This window comes from Pezoporus occidentalis, unplaced genomic scaffold (assembly GCF_034315485.1).
Source record: "Pezoporus occidentalis ecotype Australia unplaced genomic scaffold, CSIRO_AGI_Poc_V1 ctg32, whole genome shotgun sequence".
Classification (NCBI taxonomy): domain Eukaryota; kingdom Metazoa; phylum Chordata; class Aves; order Psittaciformes; family Psittacidae; genus Pezoporus; species Pezoporus occidentalis.
Window position 1 is genome coordinate 958,247 of NW_026915158.1, and position 27,855 is coordinate 986,101.

At 39.4% G+C, this 27,855-nt stretch overlaps 1 protein-coding gene across 15 annotated transcripts in view; it reads left to right on the plus strand.

Moving 5' to 3' along the window:
- The window catches only part of INPP4A (inositol polyphosphate-4-phosphatase type I A), a 103,250-nt gene that overhangs the window by 31,844 nt on the left and 43,551 nt on the right, over positions 1-27,855 (plus strand). For all 15 annotated transcript variants that reach the window (XM_062628568.1, XM_062628569.1, XM_062628566.1 and 12 more), the window contains exons 3-8: positions 20,828-20,885; positions 23,267-23,485; positions 24,306-24,350; positions 25,751-25,869; positions 25,984-26,100; positions 27,089-27,168. In XM_062628568.1, the coding sequence (XP_062484552.1) occupies positions 23,380-23,485; positions 24,306-24,350; positions 25,751-25,869; positions 25,984-26,100; positions 27,089-27,168 (467 nt within the window). In that variant the 5' untranslated portion in view covers positions 20,828-20,885; positions 23,267-23,379. The remainder of the gene's footprint in view (positions 1-20,827; positions 20,886-23,266; positions 23,486-24,305; positions 24,351-25,750; positions 25,870-25,983; positions 26,101-27,088; positions 27,169-27,855) is intronic.

Consider the following 27,855-nt stretch of genomic DNA (forward strand, 5'->3'; position numbering starts at 1 on the left):
TGGGGAGGGCAGAAGAACAGTTGGGCCTGAAATACCTGAGGTGAGGTTTTCAAATACTTACCTTTAATCTGAACTCAGACATCTCAATAAAAGTCTTGTGTAGACACTGAGCACTTGCAGCCCTTGGTGAAGTCAGGAACAGCTGTCAGTGATCTGAGGTCTCCCAGGAAGTCATATCAGCCTTAAAGTCTGCATCAGCAGAAATCTTACTTTTCTGCTCATTTCAGCAGGACTAAAGCTTATAGTTAACACATGTGCTCATGTGATGCCCCTAAACTCAGTGGCTTTGAATATGTGAGGTGCCTGCCCCACTGATTTTGTTTCAAGGCATAGGAATGCCAATTTGGGTCAAAAAAAGTGTTAAAACTGCAGACTAAGGGAATGTTTTGTGTGCTTCTAAAATATTTTTTGCCCCATTCCCCCCCTTTTTTTTTCATATGTTTAGCAATCTGAGAGAGACAAAAGTGCTAAAGCAACATGAAGAGTTAAAAAAAGGATCTTGCATCCTATCAGACAGTTTTCTTGAACTGAATAGCATATGATAAATACACTAAAAGGATAGTGTACTTAGGTTATAGGATAAAGGATTAAAAAGGATAACTTTTTAAAAGCCTTTCCATTTTATTAAGAAAATCATTCCTTATCGAAAAAAGCTTTCCAGTTGTAGCATATGAGTTGCAAAGTCTACACTAACAGTTCGTGAATATAAGAAATTGTACTGAATATTGGGAATCTAAGGTACTATGCAGCTCTTCAAGAGGCTTGTGTAACAGAATTCCCAGAAGCATTGCAGATTCGCACTGGGATTTCCCATATCAAGTTAAACAAGGACCATAGCTATATCTTGCTGTACTTGTGATTTTGGGGTCTTGGGAGCTTTCAAGAAGTCTTGAGTATTCTACTCATAATTTCATAAATTTCATATAACTTTTTGTAATCTCAGGAGAAGCATCCAGTTTTTCCATCTTGTATTTTAAAAGCATTCAGACTTTCTGGCTGTCAGAGTGACTTTTTAGGTTGCTGTACTGGGAATTCCCAAATTGGGAATTTCTTAAAGGTAATTTTTTTTTTAATGTAATTAAAATATGGATCCATTACTAAGAATTCTTAGAGGATTTTTATTACTTTATACTATTGAATGTTATATGTACAGTTATCTAAAGAAATGGAAAATGTGATCTAGGCAACTTCAAGTTTGTTAATTTGACCTTAATAACATTAGGAATCTTTTTTAAGGAATGAATAATTAAAGACATGGGAGTTGAGTGCAAGGAGAATGAAACACAAACTATTTTGCTAAGATAGGTCATGTCAGACTGACCTAGTATCTTTTCTTCTAATACGAAAGTAGGTTTTCTAGAAAAAGAAAGGTGATGCTAGATCTGGTCTCTCTGGATTCTGCTGAACCATTTAACAAGGTATTGTATTAAAATTACTGTTCAAGGTGGAGGAAGATAGGTTAGTGTAAGAACTCTAAACTCATGCAAAGAACTGGCACAAGGGGAGAAAACAGGAGGTAGATAAGTGTGCTGAATTATTTCTGGGAGTTGACTTGTTTAGTTTTCTTGAGGCTTTTTTGATTTTTAGTCCATTTTGTTGTCATGTTGTATTGAAATCGGGCTGTTGAAACTTCCTGATGGAAGTTTCATCTGCATGATGAGGAGGAGGATGTTAATTTCCAGTACATGATTTTAAATGGAATGGCTGTACAATTAATTGTACTATTAGGTAATACTAAAGGGATGGAATTCAACACAGCAATGTGTCAGGCCACACACACTGGCAGGAATTCAGTTACTGAGTTTAACCTTGGTCTCAAAATTAGCAGTCTAAGTAAGCTCTTATATAATGAGTACCAAGAGGCAGATTTTTAATTAGGCACCCAACTCCTACTTCTGTGTTGGCTGTTAACAGAGCTTAGGCACCTGACTCTGGCATCTGTGCTAAATGCCTGAAATTGGATGGTGCTACAGCTTCAGCTTAGGAAGTAATGCAACAACTTTTCCTATGAAGAGGGAGTTCAGCAGTGGATTCTTTGAAGGAGAAAGGCCTGTGTGAGGGTAAGTGGGTTCAACTTTGTCTCTAGTCTGTCAGTTTGATACGATCGTGAAAATGATGGATGGGATCCAGGGAAGTATCAGGAGAGGTATTTCCACTTGAGGGAGGGCACTTCAGCTGGGTGCATCTGGGCTGGGGCCTGATCTGGCATAAGTGTGCCACACTTTTTTGCGATATCCAAGAAACTTTAGCACAGTACGTAACAGATGCAGAGAACAGCTGCAGCTATGATCAGAAAACTGAAGTTACAAGGGGAGTTTTGAGACAGCTGTTTTGGATATGTCCATAAGACTTACAAAATGGGAAATAAAATTGCTGCAGCTATGCTGTTGGAGTCATGGGGAGCCTCGGAACATGGTTGATATCAGCTAGGTGATAGCTAATGAACAGGATGTCTGTAGTCCATCAGAAGCCTAACGAAAGTCTGCATGTAACAATGTGGTATTGTAGGAAGGTTGTGATACACAAATAGAAGTATCCAGATATATGATTTAGAGGTGACATGGACTGAATATATGTCACTTCTTAGTGATTGCAGTTTGTGTGTGTACCTAGCATATGGATAAAATATTTAACCAACATAGAAATGATGGTGATAATCCCACTGAGAGAAAAGCTTGCTCTGAAGTTGAAATTGTGGTTGAAGATACTAAAATTGTGGTTGAAGATACCTGATGTGCCTCTAGTGACAAATGACAAGTGAAATAGTTACAGTCAGTGACAGCCCTTGCCCCTGATATTTTCTTAGTTTGACAAATGCTGAAATTTGTAACTGTCTGTTAGTGAAGAACTGCACTTTGCCTAGATGCTGGTTTGGCCCAATACCAGGTTCAATAAGGAGATGAATTCTTTGAGTAGGGGTAAGTAATGTGTTTGCTGCTTTGCTGGAAATCCTGAGTTGCTCATAGTGGCTTCATCAGCTATTAAGACACTGATAGGTTATTCTTTAGCAGAATTCTCCATAAAATAACAGGCGGAAGACACCACAGTAGGAAACCTTTTTAATGTACTTCTGGCAATGCTATGTAAGTTCTCTAGTTATTTGTTTATTAGTAAGTGCTTAGCCTATGTTTCTGAGGTTTTTAAGTGCCTAGAAGAGTATCAGGAGATAATAGTATAGCTTCTCTTTTTTTTTTTCTGCTTCCTAATTAATTATTACATAATGGTACTAAGTTGTTCTTGTTCTGTGATAAACACAATTGTGTGATGATCTCACAATCCTTACTTGGAAAATTGCCACAGTAAAGAAAAAACACTGATTATGAACTGAATTGTCAATAGTTTGGAAGGGGGGTGTTCTGTTGCAAACAGTGCTTTAAATGACAGTCTGAGAGCATGTATGGCAGGAGGGGGGACTGAGAATATAAGAGTGAAAATGTGTGAGTGCTTTTTCAGGTTTATGTATTAGAGACATGGTCAACTCCCTTAGATTTAGAGTCTGTCCCAGTTTAGGTTTGGGCTTCTTTCTGTGTTCTAGGTTTTATTTAGCTTCAAGTCATGCTTTTCTGGCTAGTAAAGTGGGATTTTAATTTGAAAATCTGTCTAAGCCTCTTTGCAAGAGGTAACACTTGGAACATCTCAGGCCTGCATGGCTGTCACTTACAAGGATGCCTAGAAAAAGTGGAAGAATTATCACTTGAAGAGGTCTGTGGAGGAGAAAAGATGATCAGGTCTGAGGGACTTCCACCTCTAAGTTTCAGAAAAAAGGTATCTCTCCAAATGAGGAAAACAAAGAAATAGAGAAATTTCTTGCAAACCTTTCCTTCCCATCACAATTCTTTAGGAGAGTTGGGGAGTGTGTGGGTGAAATAAGCATCAGTGAGGAGACAACCAAGGTTTGGAATACTTCCCTGATCTGCCCAAGAACTGTTGTAGATCATTATTAAACATGACATGTTGGAATCAAATTTAACCCTGTTTCATAGTCTCTTAAGATAGCTGTTTACAAGTCAGAAAAAATTACCTTTTGAAGTTTCTTATCCCTCCCTACTCAGTTCTAACTACTTGCCTATTTTGCTTAAGTGCAGTTCAGTGTAGTGAATCCCATCTGAAGGTTATACACCTTCCTTAACCTTTTCATAGCATAGTGGTTAGTCAAGATAAACACTGTCCTCGTGGTTTGGTCATGTGAATTCTTAAACAGTAATAAAACAAATATTTTTGTACAATTAAATGGGGTCTATGTGAGCTCTGTCTCTGCCAAACTGTATGCAGTACAAGAGAGAAGGTTGTTTCAATTTATTTGGATCTTTCTGGCTTGCTGCTTTTAATTGTATGTGTTCTGTTTGGATAGATTGTATGCTATAAAACCTAAAAATAAAACGTACCAAGGTATTTTGGGTGTTTGTAGGCAGGCACATATAATATTAATTTGTTCTGGAAATGTATTCATGCTAATTTTGCTTTGAAACAAAAAGTACATCAGTTTGGGAATATTTATGTTCAAGATTGTTCTATAATTTCCATACTAAAAACCCATGCAGCTCCTGCTTGACTTTAACCCTAGAAGTGTCTAGAACACAAAGATGAGATAGTCTAAAAGATGTATCATGGCTCAGGTGCTTGTAAGAGCTTACTCTCCTTGAAAGCATTTAAAAAATAAGATGTCTGAAATTGTATTTTATTGTTGACTTTTTGCCCATGTTAGCATGAGCAAAGAAAGAAGAAGAATAATGAAGTGCTGCTCAGCTGTTAACACCAAGCTATTTTTAGGCAGATATTTGAACATTGATCTGGTGTTTCTAAAAAAAGAAGGCATTTTCACTTGGTGATGACTTTCCTTTAGGCAAACCTGTTGTGATTTGTGGTAAGGTGATTTTTGGAGCTGCCTCAGGCGAATGCCAAATATTCTCAAATGTTCTAAGTGGAGGTGCAGAATAAAAATGTTGTGTGGAGGAGAACCTAGCTGTGTAAACCTACAGGTTTCATGTAGTATCCTGGAAGCATCTTGTATAGTGGGATCAATGGGCTGAGGCCAATTGTATGAAGTTCAACAAGACAAAGTGCCAGGTCCTGCACTTGGGTCACAACAACCCCATGAAATGCTACAGGCTTGGGGAAGAGCGCCTGGAAAGCTGCTGGGCAGAAAAGGACCTGAGGATTCTGATTGACAGCTGCTGAACGTGAGCCAGCTTGTGCCAAGGCAGCTAAGGCCAATGGCAACTATCAGCAGTAGTGTGGCCAGCAGGACAATGGATGTCATCATCCCCCTGTACTCAGCACTGATGAGGCCGCACCTCAAATTCTGTGTTCAGTTGTGAGCCCCTCACTACAAGAAAGACATTGGGGTGCTGGAGCATGTCCAAAGAAGGCAATGAAGCTGGTGAAGGGTTTGGAGCACAGCTCCCATGAGGAGTGGCTGAGGGAACTGGGGTTTAGTCTGAAGAAGGCTCATGGGGGAATGTTACCACTCTCTACAACTACCTGAAAGGAGGTTTTAGCAAGGTAGGTGTTGGTCTCTTCTGCCAAGTATCAAGCAATAGGATAGGAGAAAATGGCCTGAAGTTGCTCCAGGGGAGGTTTAGATTGGATATTAGGAAAAACTTCTTCACTGAAAGGGTTTTCAAGCATTGGAATAGGCTGCCCAGAGAAATGGTGGAGTCGTCATCCCTGTAGACGTGGTGCTTAGACCTGGTTTAGTGGTGGACTTGGCAGCTGTTGGTTAACGGTTGATGATCTGAAAGGTCTTTTCTAACACAATTCTATGATTTCCACTGCTTCAGCTGGAATTTTCATTCCAGAAACTTGAAGATCTCCACCTTGAGGTGTTACTTGTTATTCAGCTGGCACTCTCATGTTTATTAATCCCATTCCATAAGGTGACCCAGGAGTCATTTTTAATAAACATGCCTGTTAATACAGTCAGTACCTTAGTCTTTAGGAAATACTGCTAGCACTATATGAAGAAGGCCTGACTGTAGAAGCTGAACTGTTTGAACTAAGGCACCAGCTATGACTTCTATCGATGGTGGGAGGAGAAGCAGCTGATGTGAGCTATCTTTTGTTGGTTTTCCTTTTTTAAAGGTCTTCATTTGCTCTAAGGTGTGGTGTTATGATCTTGTCTTCAGTCTAGAGAGAGGGGGAACTTTTTTTCTAGATAAATGGGCACAGAAACTAAAGGAAAACATTCCTAAAACATTTTTCCAACGTTATTTCTTAAGTGACTGGGACTCCCTGTATATTAGAGCCCAGGTTAATACAGAAACTCTCTGATCTGACTATGAATATTAATAACCTTTGGGAAATTAAAAATGTAACACCTTCCTTACAAAGATAAAGTAACAGCATTACAAAAGAAGACTGATTAAAAGCAAGTTGAAAGCAGGTTGTGATTAGAATATCATGGTAATAATCTGCTGGTAATGGGAATACAGAAAAGATGGTAAATAATCAGACTCCGTTCTTTTTGGCTCAGTTACATATTCTGCAGCAAAAGACAATTTTTGATGCTATCTTCCTTCTATCCACTGTTACTGGGAGAGGAATCTTTTGCTTTCTAATTATGTGTATATATATATATATTAGTTTGGTTTGATGAAATTTTTCTTTGTGATTTTTTTAAATTTTAGCAGAAAAGCCATGAATATTTTCACATGCCAGTTTATGCAGATTTAAGCTTGGCATAGAATTGCAGTTATTTATCAATGTAAGTGATTTTGATGTTTTCATTGTTAGTGAAAGAAAAGTGTTATCACTGTTTTTGTTCGTTAATGTTTTATAGTTCCTAGGCTATAGAAATAACAAGTAGGTAAAAAGCGAAATGAGGGGGATTTTAAATCTTTTGAACAATAAGTAGGAAATAATGCAAAATATTCTAAGTGAAGCAATGTACTGTCAAAGAGATGAGTTCTTTGCTAGTTACGGGAGAGCTCTTCAACAGCATTCTTAAATGGCAGTTGAAGAGAAATTCTGAAAAAAAAAGCATTTTGTAAACATTTCAGATATATGTAACAGCAATAGCTTGAAAGGTAGCACTTAATTTCTGGATAACAACCTCTAGTACTTTCTGGTTTACCTCCCTGATATTTCTCTGTGAGTCAGCTTTGAAATCCATATACTATAACAGAAGAAAGCCTTTTCTATTTTGGATTCAGAAATATGACAAATCAGCTTTGTTTTTTATGGTGCCTGTTGGTGCGCTTTATCCACAGACAAACAATGGGTTATATGTGTTAACCCATTCACTTTGGTGGGTTAAGTAATAAAGAGCCCTGGCACAGAGTCTTTTATTTCTTTGAGAAGGAAAGTTGGGAGAGCAATGCTTTCAGGTAGTATTTGATGTGGAAAGAGGAAAAATGGAAAGGACAAGTTCTTGAGGACTGTTTTTTCAGGAAGGCACTGCTGGAGCAAAAGTCATTTGGGGAGCACTGGTTATAGATCCCATGGACAAAACAGATGCCCAGAGCATTGGGAATGAGTGGCCTTAAGTGACTGTATTTTACCATATATGTTTGTTGATAATTATTCAGCTTTACAGAGAAATGCATTTGGTGTTATTGCAGATAATAACTGAGAGCTTGGATATCTTGCTTTGCAATGAAGAGGCAAGCACAGACAAAAGATTTCTCATTATTTTTCTTTAAGTCTTAAAGCAGCTTGTAACTTTCCCAGAACAGCTCCAGTCATCTGGAGCTGCTCTTCTGGGTTGTGTTTAAAAACTGTTCTTTTTCCCCTTCCCCAGGAGCACTAGTAAGTACCAATAAGTACTTGGCATCCATTACAAAGCATCTTTCATTAGACTAGACAAAATCAGTATGCTAAATAGGAGCCTCACAGAATAGGAAAGATCCCTTCTATGTCCAGCTGCATCCATCACTACAGAGGCAGCACTGGCATATTGTAGCTTAGTGTTTTGGCTTTGAAACCATATAGCACAAAAGGACTAAGATATTTTCTGTCCTGAGGTCATTTTCCATATTAGTGGTCAAAAAGGAAAATCTGAACACGAGAGCTGAAAAGACTGTGATTGTAAAGGTGCCTGAAAAACAGACACAGAAATTACCACATGATCACAGCTTTCCCAGAACTGAAGAGAAGTTTGTAGGATTTTTTCACTATTGACTCCCAGAATCTGATTTGTAATCTTAGCAAACTGAAGAGTACTTTTATAATATGACAAAACACATTAGGAAAATCTGTTTGGGTAAGTTTTTGCAAACTCTGTACCCACTTATGGAGGAGTGACCTGGGGGATGTCACTGGGGAGGAAATTAATATGTTTTAACACTAGTTATTTGGATGTCACTGATGTCCACTCCCAGACAATGTAATTTTATCTACAGTTGTAAAACATACAGCTGTAGTTTCATGATGGTTGATGAGAAAATGAACATGAGCCAGCAGTGTGTGCTTGCACCCCAGAAAGCCAACTGTATCCTGGGATGCATCAAAAGGAGCGTGACCAGCAGGTCGAAGGAGGTGATCCTGCACCTCTACTCTGCTCTCGTGAGGCCTCACTTGGAGTATTGTGTTCAGTTCTGGTGTTCTCAACATAAAACGGACACAGAACTGCTGAAACAAGTCCAGAGGAGGGCCACGAGGATGATCAGGGGACTGGAGCACCTCCCATATTGAAGACAGGCTGAGAAAGTTGGGGCTGTTCAGCCTGGAGAAGGCTGTGTGGAGACCTCATAGCAGCCTTCCAGTATCTGAAGGGGGGCTATAGGAATGCTGGGGATGGACTCTTCATTAAGGACTGTAGTGATAGGACAAGGGGTAACGGGTTAAAACTTAAACAGGGAAAGTTTAGATTGGATATAAGGAGGAAGTTCTTTACTGTGAGGGTGGTGAGGCACTGGAATGTGTTGCCCAGGGAAGTTGTGAATATTCCATCCCTGGCAGTGTTCAAGGCCAGGTTGGACAGAGCCATGGTTTAGTATGAGGTGTCCCTGCCCATGGCAGGGGGTTGGAACTAAATTATCTTAAGGTCCTTTCCAACCCTAACTATTCTATGATTTTATGGACTTTGTGCCAGCTTAACTGCAAGCAAACCTGCCCATTTGTGCAGTGTTTATACTTTTAAAATGGAACTGTTGATAAATATATAAACTTCTGCATCTTCTACTTGACTGTACCATCAAACTTCTTTACCTTCTCACCTCCTCTGGATCTCTGAAAACACTCATCCATTTGTAAGATTAGAGTTTACAGTTCCAATCATTTAAATTAGCTGAACTACTTGTGGGGCTTCGGTCGTAGAAAAACTTGTAGTACAGCAGAAGTGTAGAAAACAGTATTTTTGTGGCTTTCACAGTTTACATTGTGAACTGCATACCTGAGGTTGTCTAACAGTCAAATAATTTCACAGCCATGATAATGATGTGATTTGATAGCTTGTTGCATGTGGAGTTCTCCTTAAAGTCTGGTGCTGTATTACCACAGAGCCATCCCTTGGATACTCAGCCTCAGAGCTGTTCAAAATGGAACAGTTAACAAAGCGCTTGCTGAATGCACACTAATACCACTGTTCCTGCATCACCCTTTAGTAGCCTGAGTTTTCATGGGAATGTGACAGTGTTGTTGCTTCAGTGGATTGGATTGAGTGCTAGCCTCCTGCATTTCAGCCAGTGGTCCTTGCCTTCGTTCCCCATAGGTAATGCCAGACTGATTTTATTCGGGTTAGCAAATTGCTTGTTTGGGTTTTTTGGAAGTGTATACCTTATAAAGCGCTATTGTCCTGTAGGGTTTCAGCTATAGTTTGGTTTTATTTAATTTGTTGAAAAATGTTTTGGTTTTTTTTCTTAGTTGGATAAAGACATTATTAATAGACTTTCCCTTTTTAGAACTGGAGAATGCCCAGAAAGTCTTTTGCTCTCACTTTCTGAATACAAATTTACTTCTAAATTGAGACCAAACATGGAAGAATGTAGACTCTTAGGTGAATAATTTGTGTAGTTCTGAGCAGACGGAAACAACATAAAACCAGAAAAAAAAAAAAAGAATTAGTCCTGACAATCATTGCTGTTTGGTTCTTTCAGTGCTCAAGTTAGTGTTTTGAAATTGTCCATGAACTATGCAAATAAGTTGGTGGGAAGTGACTGAGGAAAGCAAGCCTACGATCAGTAGCTTTAAATTAGCTTGTACCAAAGGGTTCTTCCACTGAGAAATTTTCAGGGAGTTTTCAAATCGGAAAAGGTTAAAAGCTATTGATATGAGAGTTTAATAATGTTCCATTTATTTTTGACATAGTTCTAGCTTGTTTCACTTCAAACACTTTAAAAAATTAGTTGTATGACATTTACTGTTTTAAAATAACTATTTTACAAAGATGCATCACACTGATGTCTCTGATTCACAGTGATTCACTGTGGGCAGGTGATCATTTTATGTCTTCAGTGGAAGCAAGCTGTGCTTGGAGCATAGATGTTATCCCAGTGATCACAAACTGTCCTGACAATGTTATGTCTAGCTCTTGTTCTTGTGTCTTTAGTCTATAAAAATTGTCTAAATGTCTAATAACTTCTGCATGACCTGAAAAAGCTGGAAACACTAAAATTAGTGCTCCCCACTGTTCGAAAATTTATCTCCTAAAACACTGGATGACAACAGCATCTGCCTGGTACATGTAAGCAGTGGAGAATGACGCTAAATTCCACATCTCTGCTGTTACACCCAAAATATTTTTATGTGCAAATATGAAACACAATTTATATCTAAAGGCAAGAAGTTGTTGTTATTATAATTAAAGTATTTACCGTTTAATCCAGGAGTCATTGCTCATTGAAATCTAATAATTACAGGAAAAGAAAGAATGCTTCTGTACAGGGGGAGGTCTCAGTAGATAACAATACAGTTAAAATCGTTGAACACACAAAGTGTCTACCTCTTTATCGTGCTGTAATGCACACTCTTCCCCAGCTCCTTTAGGTCCTGAGGTGATTTCATGCTGGTGGTGGGGATGTGAAGGTGTTTTAGCAATTGTCAGTATCTAAAGGACCTTAGATGCTGATAGGAGGTATATGAAGTTCCTTTTTACAAGGACATACAGTGATAGGACAAGGCGGAATGACTACAGTGAAAGAGGGTAGCTTTAGATTAGGTATTAGGCGGAAATTCTTTACTGTCAGAGTGGTGAGGCACTGACACAGGTTGCCGAGAGAAGTTGTGGCTGCGCCATCCCTGGCATTGTTCAAGGCCAGGTTGGACGGGGCTTTGAGCAGCTTGGTCTAGTGGAAGGTGTCACTACTCATGCAAGGGCGGTTTGGACTAGATGAGCTTTGAAGGTCCTTTCCAACTCAAACTACTCTATGATTCTATGTTGATAGTTTCTTCTTCTTAACTCTAGGACTCACTTGGGATCATTTACAATGTAACAATTGTTACAACTAAACCAAGTTTAATTGCAGGCTAAAACAAAGTTACAGGCAGATAGAGAAAAGTTCAGGCAAAGCAAGCCTGAAAAGCCTAAGTCCTCAGGGTTTGCAAGCTCCACTACAAGGCTTATGGCCAGTAGTCACTAGTGTTGGCAATATGGTATTACAGAACTATAGGGTAACAGTGAAGCAAGGGCCCATGATGAATTCTGGTAACACTTTAGCTGTCATCTTACCACCATCCGTTAAATATAGAGGTCTGGGTGTGTATGCCCAGCTCAGAAGGTTCCTAGGTGCTTGTGAGCTGAATCTAGGAGTACAAAACCTGGAGATGCCTCACAAAATACCAGTACTGCTCATTATACTCTTTTTCTCAGACTAGCTCTGCCTGTTGTCATAGAGGACTCTAGGCTTGAGTAACATTTTTGCTCCAACCCAGTCTTCATCTTTAGGTTTTGATCCCTCCGTTTTGCTAGAAGGCAGTGGATGTAGAAATGTGTGCCCACACTGAGATGCAGTTCAGTATCTTAGTTTAACCTGTTGCTGAAAGTGGCATTGATGAGATGGTGGACTATAAACTTGTGTGCCTGAAAAGAAGGTACACTTTCTCATCTGGGCTGGAAGAGCAAGATGGGTAGTTGTGGGCAGAAATATAATCTCTGCTGCCTTGCTTTGGAGGTTTGACTACTGAGGTAGGCAGCATACTTATGAATTTCTGATAAGGGGTGGTGGGAGGCACCAGGAGTTAATGGGAGAAGTTGGCATCACTGTTGCTTGCCTTCAGCATGCAAAAATTGAGAGTCAAATATATCAGTCATGAGAGTGAGTTAGTCATGAACTTCAAGAACAGAAAGTAATCTGGGATGCGTCCTTCACATTTTCAACCTTTTCTATATCCATGCAAAATTTGCTCTTAAAAAAAGTGAGATTCAGATAAACTTGGCCTGTAGTAACACACCAGTTTTATGAAGCATGCTAGTGCTTGGAGAATTGACAAAACACTGACATTTAAGCTCATAGTTTTGTGCCCTGAGTGCTGCAAAGAACTCAGCACTAATATATGCCCTTTGGCCTTGCATAGCATTTATATCTTTTTGTGATTGTTGCTACCATCCCTGCAGCAGTTGTTATTTTTAGAAATAAACTTTTGAAGCCCACTAAACTATGTCAGTTCTAAAGACTGATCACTATTAGTGCAGTACAAACAAACCAGTAGATTGTAGTTGCAGCTATTTGAAAACTTTTTAAAAGCCCTGGACTCCAGAAATCCATGGCCATGCCCTATAGGAATCTTAATTTTTCTCTGGATTTTGGACTGAAATGTCTGTTACATTTGGTCTGTTAGCAGATGAGAGTGAAAGAAAACAAGTTGTTATAATGGGATGAAATGTTGCACACCACAGCTACACAAATAATTGCTACCTTTTCTGTCTGAACAGGCCCCTTTAACCTGTAATATGTTAAACTAAGGACTAATGAACTTTCTAAGTAAGTACCCACAGTATTTCTTTTTGTCCACAGATGTTCATTTATCATCTCATTTTACACATTAAACCAATCAGAGTAGTAGAAATACCTTTAGTTACTCTTTCCAAAGTTTATTTTATCTTTGTCTTTTATGTCTTAGAGCTAGGATCATAATATCTACGGCAAGGCATTTATTTTGTAATAGCTTCTTTCTTCAATCACACCTCAACAAAGAATATAGTATTTCAGTGAGGTTGAGGGTCAAAGCTGGGGAGCTTCATGAGAATTTTCACAAGTAGAGGACAGTTGTTGAAATATGATACTCTAATAGAAAGGTGCCAATTGTGCATTGGAGAATGATTTATAATCAAATCTGTAGAAAAAGTTCAGCAATATTTGGCCTTATTTCCTCTTATGAGGTCACTTCAAAGACACGTGAGACACTTATGATCTATTTTTTGTAGGTCATGTACTTTATTTATTCCAGTTTTGTGCCACTGATTTAGGTCTTTTAAATTCCGCATTCAAATATGACAAGTTTCAATGTATTTTCCGGTATGTTTTCAAATAACCCATGTCTGTCAATACTGTAATCTTTCTTGCATGCTGTGTTTTGGTAGCTCTGCTACAAGTTAAGAATCCATTTGGTAAATGATGCTGTAGTGGTAGGACAAGGGGTAATGGGTTTAAACTTAAACAGCGGAGGTTCAGGATACATATAAGGAAGTTCTTCACTGTGAGGGTTCTGAGGCACTGCAACAGGTTGCCCAAAGAAGTGGTAAATGCGCCATCCCTGGCAGTGTTCAAGGCCAGGTTGTACAGTCTTGGGCGACATGGTCTAGAGTGAGGTGTCCCTGCCCATGGCAGGGGGGGTTGGAATTAGGTCCTTTCCAGCCCTAACCATTCTATGATTCTGTGATTGTCAGGCCCTGTTATCAACAGTTCAGTTTATACTTCATGTGGACTTTGCTTTATACAAGTGTGGTGAAATGTACCTTCCCTCACAATTAAGTTTATTCCTTGTTGGTTTCTCTGAACTCTTAACCTGTCTTTTCTGAAGAGCATCAGTCGTGGTCTTCCTTGTGACCTTCAATGGACAGATGGTGACACTGTGAAAAATTACTTTTTAATGTTTTCTGGCTTTGTTGGGAAATGAAATTGTGGCTTCCTTTTCTGAAAGAGAGGCGTCTGCAGCAGTTCCTTGCCTATAGCAGAAGCACTTGGGCAAATTGGTGTATCTCACACTGACACTTGATTTCCTACTTCCCTTTCTTGTTGGCCTTGATCAGAATACAGCTGCTGTAAGTGTCTTGTAAAGGACAGAGGGGGTGTATATGTACTTGTGTGTGCATGTGGGAGGGGGGTATTGGGTGCAGGGAAGAACTGGGACGGCAGACATGCATCCATCGACCCAGAGTGCACCTGCTGCATTGGGCAATGCAAACACAGGGTAGCATAGTCCCTTTAGTCATCCCTGAGTCTGCTCTTGCTCCTTCCCAGTGCTTGTGCTCCTGAATTTTTGAATGTATAAATGTTTTTGAGTATATAAAGGCTGCATCTTGCTCAAGACCCACTCAGAAATAGTTTTATTTCTTCTTTCAATGTCTGTCTTGAAGCACAGCTGATGGCTGGCAGGTGAAGAGCAATGTCTTTTGCTCTGTTTAGTCTTGAGTCCTACCACTTCTTGAGAAGCAGCTTAGCAATTCATCCTTCCTCAAACCCCGTAGCCCTACTCCCTTTTGGCTGTCATCTTGGCTCACATCTGCCCTTTTTCTTGCTGGTGGAGAACCTTTTGTGAAACTCCATAGTTTCTCCTCACAACTTGGGCAAGAAAGCAAACCAACTGTTGGGGGTCTTTGGCCCAGATCCTAGGAATCTGGACAGGGTTTTCTGGATGGGTTTGAGGTCTTTGACAGGGCCAGCAAAGTGGGGTCTGCATGCTGTCTAAATAAGATTGTCAAGGAAAACACTTTCAGAAACTGGCAAGACACTGGTGCAGCACACACGCGCATACATACCCCCATTGTATCTTACAGGGTGATGTTACTGTTAACTCACAGGGTAGGACTGGCATGAAAAAGGATTCCTTTCACTGGGACAGTTGTCCCACCAAGGCATTGAAATGGGAGCAGTAGGAAGCATAGACTATTGTTGCCCTGTGTGGTGCTGGATTCTTATGCTGCCAGCATCCCACCACTTGTTTACATGACTCCAGAAAGGAATCCAGGAAAGAGCCTTGCAGTCAGCATCTTGGCCTGCAACAACCCCCTCTCCCATTGATTAGAAAGATCAGGGTGAAAACACAGATCATTTTAAATGAAAACAGCACAACGGGATCAGATATCTGGAACCAAAAAATTATTTCATTTGAAAAGACATCTGGTTTTGTGGCCATTAGACATAGCTTAGGCATGTATTGTATAAGGAAAAGAAATGTATAAATCAGGAATACACACACAAAACACAGTTCAGGAATACAAAATGATGGAGAAATATGCATCTTTTTTAGCAAGTTTATATTATAGTGTAATATATAGTGTAAAATGTAGTACTGCCTAAATCATGGTAATATTTATTTTAAATTTTCTAAATACTTGACACAGTTTCATTTTCTGAGTCAGTTACGTCTTGTTGGAAACATGTATGTTAGAGAAAGAATTCACTCATTTCTCACTCGTCCTTGAATGCTGTTCCGTATTTTTAAATTTAGATAAACATTTTAAACAGTAAGCATGGGAATCACAGCAAGCCAGACCAGTGCCACATAAAAATGAAGAGTGCTTGGGAGATTTTCCCATTGTGCCTGTTACACAATGGAGCATTCCTTCTGTGTGGGAAAGTGTAGTGTCAGGAAAGTAAATAAATGTTTAGACTGTGACCCTGGAGCACAGTCCTGTTGCACAGGTGAGGCACAATGGTTCTGGAGCATTATGATCCCATCAAACACTTAGAAGACAGTGCTGACAGTAGCCTGTGATTCCAATAATTCCCTAGGCTTTTTGTTGTAATCCAAGCTTGACCAAAACTACTGATTACAGATGTAGTGAACCTGAAACTATTCAGTGCTTTTATCCCTCTGTGTCTTCTGTGGTCCCGCTCTCTCATTGCCTGTATGTTGCAGGATATTTTACTGCCATCTGTCTGTAACCAGCAGTAGTATGTGTGCCTGAGTCATCTCCATTTCAGATCATAAACTGTTCTTTTTTTGTCATTTTGTTTTGGTTTTTTTTTCTACCTTTGTTCTTCTACCCCAGCCCTTCCTGCAGCAAGAGGAGCTCAGAGATAGGGTTAAGCTCTTTGTTTTTCTGGTTAGAGCAATGCTCTTTCTGCACTGTGAGCATCATGGTTATGATGAAAGACTGCTTGACAAGAGGCAGGCTGTAGGACTGTGTTCAAAGGGCCATCAAATTCAGAAATGTGTTTCCAGTCCAAAGTCCTCAACAGAAAATATGTCCCCTGCCCTCATGGGCTTTTCCATGTCTGTATAGGCAGTGTGGGGACCTCGGGTCACGAGGAAGGTCAACCCATGCACAGGAAACTTCACCTCAATGTACCCAGCATGTGTCTTGTGAAGAGGGTAAAGATTAATCGAGGATAAAGATCATTTGTAAGCTGTTTCAGTTTCTGTTGGTAAAACAACAGAGGAGGCTGAGAGGGTTGGACTTCAAACTGCTCTCATTTTTCATGGCACTGTGTTGCGCTCAACTTGATGAAAGCTGTTGTACAAAGTGAAACAGAGCTGTGCATTTTCCTTTTTAGTCAGCAAATGTGTGTTACAAATGCTCACTTCCACCTGTGGGTGTACATATTTTTGCACTCATAGGAGGAGTACAGGAGAAATAGAAGTGTTGTGATGACAAATGAATTTAAAACAATGTCTCATTAAGTAAAGAATGCTAATTCTATTTCAGTTGTGAATATAGACAAATAGTCTTAATTTGCACAAAGAACTAAGTGGCCTAAATTACCGTTTTCTATTAAAAGTGCTCAAATGTATTAAAGAGATAAAATTAGGTTTTTAGATTAATTGAGTTTGCTAAAGTTCATAGCAAGAAAGGATAAAAAAAAGTGTGTGACTTATACGTTTTTCTGTAAGGGAGAGGGTAGACAGGAAAGCAAAGAGAAAGCAAGCTACTTTCTGTTGCTGAAATGACCTTTTATCTAAATATCACTGAAAGGTTGCATTTGGATATTTCCATGCTGCACAAATACATTCATTGTGTCTTGTGGTAGCTTATTTCGTTTTCTTGTGGAAGACTTTTCCCTGTTCTTACTGAGGTTACCCACTTGCTCAGGATACTCAGGAGGGCTTCGGAGAGTGGCAAGAAGGCTCTTTAGGGCAAACTTATTTTTTTGTCCTTTGTAATCAAGATTATGGTCCTTGGGAGAGGGAGACATTAAGCCAGCTTGTGAGGGGAACTTAGACTTAAGGAGTAGACTGAGAGGGGGAAATACAGGCTCTTTGCTGACACACTAGCACCTGTCCAAGTGTGTTTTTGGAGGGGAAGTAGTTTCAGTGGGAGGCAAAGATCTGTACTGGATGCTGGCACCACTTGCTTTTGACTTCCCAAACGGCATGGTAAGGGATATGTCCTAGATCATGGAGTGACTGGAGTGAAACTTTGCTGTCAGCCTATGGATCTGCAGTAAACACAGCCTGTGTTGCTGTCCCCTTGAGTCTGGTTGGAGGGAAGAATCTTACTCAAGGTATTTGTGCTGGTTTTGACTGGGATAGAGTTAATTAAGGGCTGAACCCAGCACTGATGACACAGGGATGTTTCCATTATTGCTGAGCAGTGTTACACAGAGTCAAGGTCTTTTCTGCTCCTCACACCACCCCACCAGCAAGTAGGCTGCTGGTACACAACGAGCTGGGAGGGGACAGCCAGGACAGCTGACCCAAGGACCAAAGGTATTTCCCACACCATGTGGCGTCATGCTCAGCCCATAAAGCTGGGGGAAGAAGAAGGAAGCAGGGAACATTCAGAATGATGGCATTTGGCTTTCCAAGTAACTGTTAAGCGTGACAGAGCCCTGCTTTCCTGGAGGTGGCTGAACTCCTGCCTGCTGATGGGAAGTGGTGAATTAATTCCTTGTTTTGCTTTACGTATTAAACTGATTTTTATCACAGGCCATGTGTTTTCTCACTTTTACCTGTCTGATTTTCTCTTCCATCCCATCAGAGGGGAGTGAGTGAGCAGCTCCATGGGGCTTGGTTGCCTGCTGGGGTTAAACCAGGGCAGTGTCAAGCTCATGGCTCTGAGCTTTGCTGCTGTTGTGATCTGTGTGAGATTCAGGACATTCAGTCTCTCATTAAATGAGATAGAAAAGTGAAGTGCTTCTGACACTGTGAAAAAAAGAAGAAAGCTCTTAATTGGTGTCAGTCTTAGCAGGCTTTCGCTGGAACCTAAGTCATTTGAGCTGATGTTCTGCCCTTGAGCTGCCTCTTCAGCCATGAGTGATAGGATTGATCCAGACATTCACTTCAGACCCTGAAGTATGTTTAATAGAATTCCTTGCATTTTCTTTGAAATTGCTGTTGGAGATGGAATGCTGGAATTGCTGGAAGATTGGTCTTGAGCCAACATGGCGAATCTTGTTTCACTACCGAGGTTTTCTGTGGTTGGAGGTAAAAATTTGTAAGGTTCAGAGAGTGAACCTTACAGTCCAGTGAGTCCTGAGAGTGGTAAAACTAACTGCAGTTCAGTAAGTATCTCAGAACTACTTTTTCCACTCTGTCTTGGAGGTGATGGTGAACTTGTAGTAGGATTGTATCCCCATTTTTAAAGAAGCATTAAAGAGGCTTCCACACTCTCCCGTCCTCTTACTCTCTTCATATAGATGTATCAGTAACATTTAGTATTCTGCTGCTGTGGCATTTTCTGCTTTGGCATGCCTCTTTGCTGGATCAAATGCTATGAGCCCAGAGCAGTGTGGCGATAGGAAAGTCTTAAAGTAGACTTTGATTTAGTCTATAATTGGAGTAGCCTCTTTCTCCTGCTTATTGATGTGTAAATTGGAAAAATCTTGTTTCTTACGGTTGTAAAATGAGTGTCAAAAAAGTGGGTGTTGACATGAAAAAAGGTTTGATCTCACTTGACATGTTTGTTTCAAGGAGTAGTTTGGTAGGAAACTTGTTTTTTCCAAGAAGGGAACAGACCAAAGAGAACAGAGATAAGGAGAATATTAGCTGGTACTTATATACAACCTAATCATTAAGGGATTATTTTGGGGCTGCAGTGATAATCGTGTTTGCTTGAGATTTTTTAAGCAGTCAAGAGTGAGACCAAACATCTGAAACTTTCAGGCCTGTAGGATGTGAGGCCATGCAGCTGAGCAGTGACATTTGCTTTGCATGGCAAACCGCCAGGACTGAAAGCAGCAGGCCAGAAGTGGCATCTGATGAAGATTTTTTCTTCTGATTATTAGCTTTTGTGCTAATAGAGCACCCAATAAATATTTACATAATAGAAGGGAGTCTTGTTCAGAAGCCTTTTCTGCACAATGAAAGTGACCATTGGGGGTCAATAGCAGCTATTCATACTTCAGTTGAAGCCACAGTTGAAACCTGGGCTTGCAGCAAAACTTCATGAGGTGCAAAGTTGCACACATTGCCAACATCCACTGTCTGCAGTATCAGTAAGGGCAAAACCGAAGTCTATGTGTCAATGTATCATTCCATCTTCAGGATAGGGTTTGTTTGGACATGAATTACATCAGCCTTTGGGATTGCTGGCTGTGGAACTGGAACCAGTGTTTGGTACTATCTAAGGGAGCTATCCGGTATGTTAATACTACCTTTCTTTTGGTAGGAATCCTACCTCCACCTATTATAAAGTAATTGTTGAAATGGTTGTAATTCAAAAGAGTGGTCAGAGCACCCGTTGGTTGGGTCATATCAGTCTATGCAGTGAACAGAGGGAAGTCACCCCTGCCTGAACTGGCACAACTGTGTGAGGGATCCAGTTTGCGCAGCTGCAGCATCAGGCCTAACCTAGTCACCTAAATGCTTTCTATAGTTAGAGAGAGGAGGAGAGGTACTTTCTTGTGGTGATTCATTCCACCTACCTTGGAAAACAGTGACTCATTTTCTGGAAGTGCCTATGTCTCACCATTGACTATTTAGAGACCCTGGGCAGTGAGCTGAGATCAGATACCTGCCTCCTGTGCAGTTTAGGTGAGATTAAAGACCTTTCTGTAAGTGATAAAAGTTTATACCTAGGTTCTTAAGTAGTCTTGGGTAATTGGTAGGGCTGGTGATTAAATTAAAAAGCTCAGACTGGACTTCTCCTCTTTTATTGTAGTATGGCATACATGGGAGGTCTTAAAAGGTGTGTCCTATTAATGTATATGTACTTGAATGAGATGGTACTACTAGCAATTCCAAACCTTCAGTTAACCCATAGTAGATTTAAAAATAATTCACTTTTCCTGTGTGATTATTGGTAGCTGTTCAGAGAAGCCTACCTCACATAGTAATTTCACTCAATGGAGAGAAAGCCCTACATCTTCATCTCTTGGACTTCTGTGTTTTGACACAGGATCTTTTCTCCTGACAGTGGTTATAACTCTTCCAAGCAGCAAAATTTTGTACGTTTAACTGTAGAAAAGCAAGCGTAGTAACAAGTCTCATACTCAAGATATCATATACTTTCCTTTTTCTTAATAGCACCAAGCCTTTCAGTAAGCATGTTAACATACGTTTCTTACAGCTATTCTATTCACTCACCAAATGCTGACCTGAAGACCTTTTTAGCATAACCTTATTTCTTTGTGCTCTTGCTCTGACTGGCTGTTGTTATGATTAGTGAGGTTCAGCAGAGGATCATACTCTTTTTGTTTTTTTCATTTTCAGTAAACATTAACGTGAGAGCTATTAATCAGAAGTTAACTTTACAGTTAATCTAAAAATGATACCTGCCTGTTTGTTGTGATTTATGCTCTATGAAAATGTTTATTATTTATACTGATTATTTTGTTAATTATTTTAGATGTGGACTTAAGTGATGATACACAAAGTCCCTCCACACATGAGGAAAAGAGCCCTCTGTGAGTATGATCAGTGTAAGCTGAAAATTATCATTAGGCGATAAATTAGTATTGCAATTTAAATGAATAGTTGAGAACTTAGCCTTGAAAATTTATTATGCTCAGTAATACTTAAATAAAAATAGTTTCAAAGCAAATACCTGACCCTATGTTAACTTCTCAAGGATTTACCCTTTTTAAGGTTGTCAGCAACTGCAGACATTTTAGTGTCTGTATGGACTCTAACCTAACTGCTCTCTGACCTGTACCTATGTGAACTATTCTTTAATTAAGGTATCTGTAGGATTTGGGGGAAGGAGCTATAGCATCCTGTCTAAATTTCTGAAAGCACATTCTGTAGGTATTCTGTTTCATTAGTCTTCTGTTTTATTAGGTTAGGTTTAATGGGCTTGCAAACCATGAAACACTACATTACCTAAAGAAAAAAACAAGGAAAACCAACTGCTGAAAGAAGAAAAAATAATTAGGAAAATGGAAAGACTTGGAAACTGGCAAATAATTTTGATGGAAGTTTTATTTGACCAAATCTTAGGACATTCAGTACTATTTGTGAAAGACCAGTGGCTCACTAGCCATTTAACCACTTGAGAGAGATTGAACTTCAGAACAACCAGGTTGGCCAGAGGCATTACAGCCAGTGTCTAAAATCAACTGGACACAGTCCTGAGCAACTTGCTCTAGGTGATGCTGCTTTTGAGCAGGGGGCTTGGATTAGATGAACTCCAGAAATACCTTCCAAGCTCAGCTGTTCTGTAATTATGTATGAATTTGAAAACTGCTTGCTTTAATTTTTGTCTGTCATTAATTATATCTGTAAGCAGAGTGTTGTTTTGTATGCTGTCACTGAGTTTCAAATCTTTTAGGGATGGGATGTTCAGAGCTGTCAATTTCTGCTTCTTCCACTCAAGAGTTCTCTCTTTTCCTATTTGGAATTGGCTTACGACATTATACTGTATAAAGCTGAGTTGAATCACCAAGGCAAATTATTTGTTCTGACTGGCAACAGACTGACCTATCTAGTGGATGCAGCTGAAATTCCTTCCTCCCTGCAATGAGTTTGCCATTTAAATCTCATTCCTAAGCTCATGTAGATGACCAGGGTTGTGTTTAGTTCAGTTGTCAGAGGTGCTTAATTTGCATCTGAATTTCAGATGTCCAGTGAACCAGTGCTAGTTAAGAAGGTGCTTGAGTTCCTGTGGGGAGAGGAAGATTCTTTTCAAATCCTCCAGAGGGAGATGCTGACTAGTTAAATTCAGAGACTTAAGTTAGGCAGCTTGAGTGTTCCTTTGGAGGGCTTCAGTTTTGAAACACCCATTTTAAACACAAGTAAAAGCTAGGTGCTTTATTTAATTAGAATGCATCTTGCCCATTGTTAGGTCCATCAACCTGAAAGGAAAAGAAATACGCTTCCATTATGCAGCATGGTTCAAATATTGTAAAATAAATGAGGGCCTCCTGTGAAGGTACTAGTCACTGTATTACTGCCTTTCAGGTTTATCAGATTTTACTCCTAGTCTCACTTCCTAAATGAATGGAGTTTGTCATAATAGTATGAAATGAATACTAAAGTTCCGTAACTGCAATGCTAGTGTGGCTGTCAGAAGGAAGATTCAAATTTATCAGCCAAACCAAAAGCACCGCATATAACAATGTAATAAAATTTGTTATATGCTTTGTGTTTCTTTGCTACCATAACATTTCACTTTATAGGAATTGTGAAGGGAAGAGCAGCTGTCATGGATGTCTGTAAAGCAGTAAAGTTTAGGGTGAAGGAAAATCACAGCCGCTGCCATGTGCCACATCAGCAGGCATCCCTTTTTACTTTCCATCGCCATCCCAGAATTTTAGCCTTGTTCTGACCCAGTAGGTTTTATTTATAGTTTCCAACATCCCTACATGGCAGTAGAGCCTGGAACAACACAGTGTGTCGACACTAACAACATTTCCTGCCCTTTTATTCTGCATTCTGCTGACCCATTGTCCCTTTGTCCTTATCCCTTGTCCTACCTCTGCAGACAGAGGCCCCATCTGATGAATTTACTTGTGTTCCCTGGTGATTATGAAAACCAGGAAACTTCATTAAGGATGGTTTAATAACTTAGACAAAGGAGAAGAGCAGCTGGTCTGTTAACGAGTCTCTCAACCCCCATTCTCTGACAGAAGAGCCTTTCTTGTATGTGGTACAGTCTTCAACAATTTGCAGTAAAATGCTACAGATGTACAGCTCATGCAAATTGAGTTACTGTGCATTTAATCTGCCTTGAGCATTTTATTTCAATGACCTGAGGCAATTTTATGGCCCTAGGTTTGCTGCTGTTAGAAAACCAGTAGCTGATATTGGCCTAAAATTTTGGCGTGTTTTTTCTCTCTTTATTGCTTAGTGTGGTAATGTTAGAGGAATAGCAATTGGAGACAGCCTGCTGCACTCTGCTACTCTGTAAGACAAATATCAGTAAAGCCAAGTGGCAAGAAAAGAAGGGTTCTTCATGACAAAATGACAGCAAGAGAACACAGTCCCCGCCATGGTGCAAAATCGCGCACTGTGCAACGGGCCTCCACCATTGATGTCACCTCTGACATGCTAGGCCTTTCTCTGGCAGGTATGTACCTTCTTGTCAGCTATTGCTCTGTTGCTCCTTTCAGAATTCTACCCTGTACTAACTTCAGGTTTTTTCTTTTAACCCCTGAAGATTTAGATATAGTTGGTTAGCCGGAGGGAATTATAATAAATTAAAAAATCTTAAACTTACCTTTTTTAAAATAGACAAAACATTAAAATTTGAGAGGGGAGAAAAAAAGAAATTAAACTAGATTTTGTGCAGTTATGTTTATCAGTCAAAAATAAGAAACAGGAAGACAAAACAATGAAAGAATGCCAAGGTCTAGGAAGAGTCTTGGTAACCTCCTTGTCTGACATGGTATAAAATTTTCAAGAGAGTTGAGGGAGCTGAGAATTTTCTCCCTTTTATGGTGAGTAAATTAGGATTTGTAACACCCAGAGGCCTTCATTGATTAGTGAGAGAGACAGGTGCTTTCAAACTTTTCCCTATTTACCGATCACAGAGGAGATGTAGCTGATTTAGTAATTTGGAGTAAATTGTGGCTCAGACAGTAAGTGGCTTTAATCCTGTTGTTTTTTACTGACCTTCAGCATGTTATAGTCCCATATTCTAAATGAATAGTTCTACATATTTTAACATGTTTTATAAAATGAGATCATCTCAGGTTTCTCAGATAATTTTTAAATACCAGAGATTAGCTAATAAGTATTTTAAATACCAGTCATGGCTCATTCAATTAAAAATACAGTCTTTTTTCCTATAAAGTTGAATTTCTTTCTCTGCATGACTGCAACTTCAGGAAAGGTTTCACATGACAGCAGTGTTTGGCTAATCTTGTGTTAATTTTTCTGATTTACAGGAAACATTCAGGATCCAGATGAGCCGATTTTAGAGTTCAGTTTAGGTAGGCTTAGTGATTTTCATGCTAATTTTGGTGATACATGCTATTGAGTATGTGTGCGGTTTTGTAGTTGTTGATTTTGAAGCGCTTTTCATATAGTAAGGATTGAAACTTTGATTTTTATGGAAATGTGGTACAGTTTTCTTGCTGCCTGAACAGTATCTTTTGATAAGCAGCCAGCAGTTCTTGGAAGTCTGTAATTAAAACATCTGTCCTATAAAATTTAAACTATTTGCTATATGAATGTAATTTTTAAATGTTTGGTTTGTTTATGTGAAGGTACTGTGAAGCTGTCTTCAGTCTCAGTATATCAGCACTTCAGAAGATATCTCCCTGTATCAGCCATTTTCCTGTGGCCTTTGTTATCAAGGGATAATTTGACATGCCGAAGTGATCTGATTTCTAAGACGGTTAAATTTGAACAAGAACGTTGTGTATTAACTCACCTCGCTTGAAGAATAAGTGAAAAATATTTGCTTCATGAGAATTCAGTCCACATTTTCAAGTGCAGCATGGTTATCTAGGCCTAACAGTGGACTAATGTTTGGAAGGTTATGCTCTTAACAATATGCTTGAAATGAAAAATGAGAACATTTTCTCAGATGTAATAATGTTATGAATCTTAAGAATTAGAGCTGAGTAAGGTACTTTGGATATTTTCAGATAAATTAAAATATTGAGAACTGTGGAGTGGTTAGTGTACATTTAAACATTTTGCTTGCCCAGGTAAATTTCAGAATTAAATTTCTGTACCTAGCTGGTGGTCGGAGAGTCAGACCGCATTGTAGTTACCTGTATCTAGCTAGATATAATTTGGCACTGAAGTTTAATATAATCGCCTAGAGTCACTCCCCGAGATTTTTGGTAGTTATTTGCTACTCACCATAGCCCCTTCACAGCAGTTAAACTCACAATAACATTTTAGAGGAAATAAATTGCTGTCCTTTTACAGTTACAGGCTAGCTTTTCACATAGTAGAGCTGCTTGATCAATGTTTAAGCACTTCTATTGGTTCTCCATGGCAAAATGCCATTTGGTAATGGGCTTAATGGAGCGTGACTTCAAATCAACTACAGCCATGCTCAGGAGATTCCCAGAGGAAAACTTATGTTTGTACGCTGTTCTGATAAGTTGTGCCAGGGGCACGGATAGGCAGGTGTTAGAAGAGAACAAGTTTAAATTACAGCTCTACAGCTTGGAGCCAAACTGATCTGATTGCACGTTTAATGTTTGTATGCACAAAGGTGAGTGATATCTGCATTTACAGGTGGTAGAAAGAATATTAGGCCCTTCATGGGTTTATTGCGCAGGGTGTATAATAAGCTTTTCTGCAAATGTAGAGTCTTACAGCAGTATGAAAAAGAGCCTGTATCTAAATTTATTTATTTATTGCATACTTAAAGCTTGCAGTGAGCTCCTGACTCCGTCGCTAGATCGAAAACCAAATAGTTTTGTAGCTGTGAGTGTAACAACACCTCCTCAGGCATTCTGGACGAAGCATGCACAGACAGAAATTATTGAGGTAAGTGGTGAGGTCCTCCTGGATTAGACTTAAAAGTGAAGCTAATGCAAGAAGCATTTCTTCTTAACAAATACCACCTTGCATTAATTTTTGACCTTTTTTTTATGATTACAGGGAACAAGTAATCCTATCTTTCTAAGCAGCATTGCCTTTTTCCAAGACTCTCTTATCAATCAAATGACACAAATCAAACTCTCCGTGTATGACGTCAAAGATAGATCTCAGGGAACAGTAAGTTTTCTTTATTTCATTGCTTGCTGTGTCAGTGTTAAGCAAGGAAATGAGAGGCAAGGAGATAAAACTAGTAGGGTTTGTGGAAGAAAGCAAAATGGTGTAGCAGCACTGATCCTGGAGAAAGGAAGATGTGTAGGGAAAGGAGGGACAAATGCTGTAGCAGAGTGGGGAGCATTGCCGGTATTCTCAAATAAGGCTTGTCTGCAGCAAGTTTGGGGAACACTGATATAAATTAAGAGGTCCTGTCACTTTTTCTCTTATGTTGTGGACCTCTTTACTGAACTAGATAATGAGTGGGATCCAACACCCCTAACTGAGGCCTCTAACCTGGGGTCGTTGGCCCATGATGAAACAGTCCTTCTGAATAGAGCTGCTGAATTCTAGAAATTGCCCTAGCCTGATACCTTAGTGATTTTGTTCAGGGGTAAGATTTGTTTCCTTACTGAGAAAAGTTTAAGTGCCAGCCCTCCCATGTAACTACATGTATCTGGGTGCAACTCAGCCATTTATTTTCAGATTGTTGCCAAAAATACAATTCCAGGCCCCATGTAGGCTTCCTTAAGGGCAGGAGAGCTATCCCTCTCTGTACAGTGCTTTCTAGGGAAAAAAGAAGAGGTAAGTTTTTCAGGAGGAGACAGGTCTGGGTCAGAGAAGGACTGTGAATGTAGACCTAGTCAGTCTGAGCCCCGTTCAGTCATTGCTTTCAGCATTCCTGTATTGCTTGGCCTAAACTTGTATATATTGAAGTAACTCCTCTCAAATCCTAGGGAAAGAAAAATGCTTACTGTCCTCCAGTAGAAAAAGGATTTTTAATAGATTACCACATTTATTACATTTTAAAGTTTTAATTAGTTATGTATGGGCATATGTAATAATATTTTTGTTCTCAGACTTTTGTGCATAATATTTGTATTTTGGGCTTCAGTGCTGTGGACAAAGTCTTTATTCATTGTAAAATAAAATTCTGGTACTCATCTTCTTTCAGATGTATTTGTTGGGTTCTGGGATGTTCACTGTAAAAGAACTTCTTCAGGAGAAGAATCACAGGTTGCACTTAACACTAAGGTTTGTGATATCCTCCTCCATTTAGGAATTAATTCTTAATTCTTGAAAGCATGCTTAAGATGTGATGAAAACTTTGAGATATGAAGAAAGCCTTTTGTTTGGTTGGGTTTTTTTAGTTCCAGGCCACTACTACTACAAAAAAAAATATTTTATATTGCATGATAATCAGAACAAGACCTTTCCAATATGGTGAATAATGTTAGACATTGGTTCTAGTTCTCCAGTTCAAGAAAGTATTCTCAGACCAATTTCATTTTTGTGCATTTCATCCTATCACCTCAGCATATGTGTCCGTGAAGAGTGGCAAAATAGACTATTTTTGACTGTGCTGATGTATAAAGAGCCTGTGATGGGAAGAATGAAACCCATTGAAAAAGAGAGGTATCTTAGTTGTTTGGAATACCTTGTCTCTAGATAAATCTAGGCTCTATTTCACCACCTACCAGTTGCTAAGTAGTGTATTTGTTGCTGAAGAGTATATTTATCGATATAATGCACTAGGAATAGAAGGAGTCACATTACAATAGCATTGATTGATGTAATTTTCTAATTTAATTCATATTGGCAACTTTCAAGGAAAGAACATGACTCAGGAGAGAATGAAAAAGAGAGTGTGAGTCTCATACCAATCCTTAAGGTAGCAGTTATAATCATAGGAATCAAACCATAAGGGGCAGGCTGGCAGGG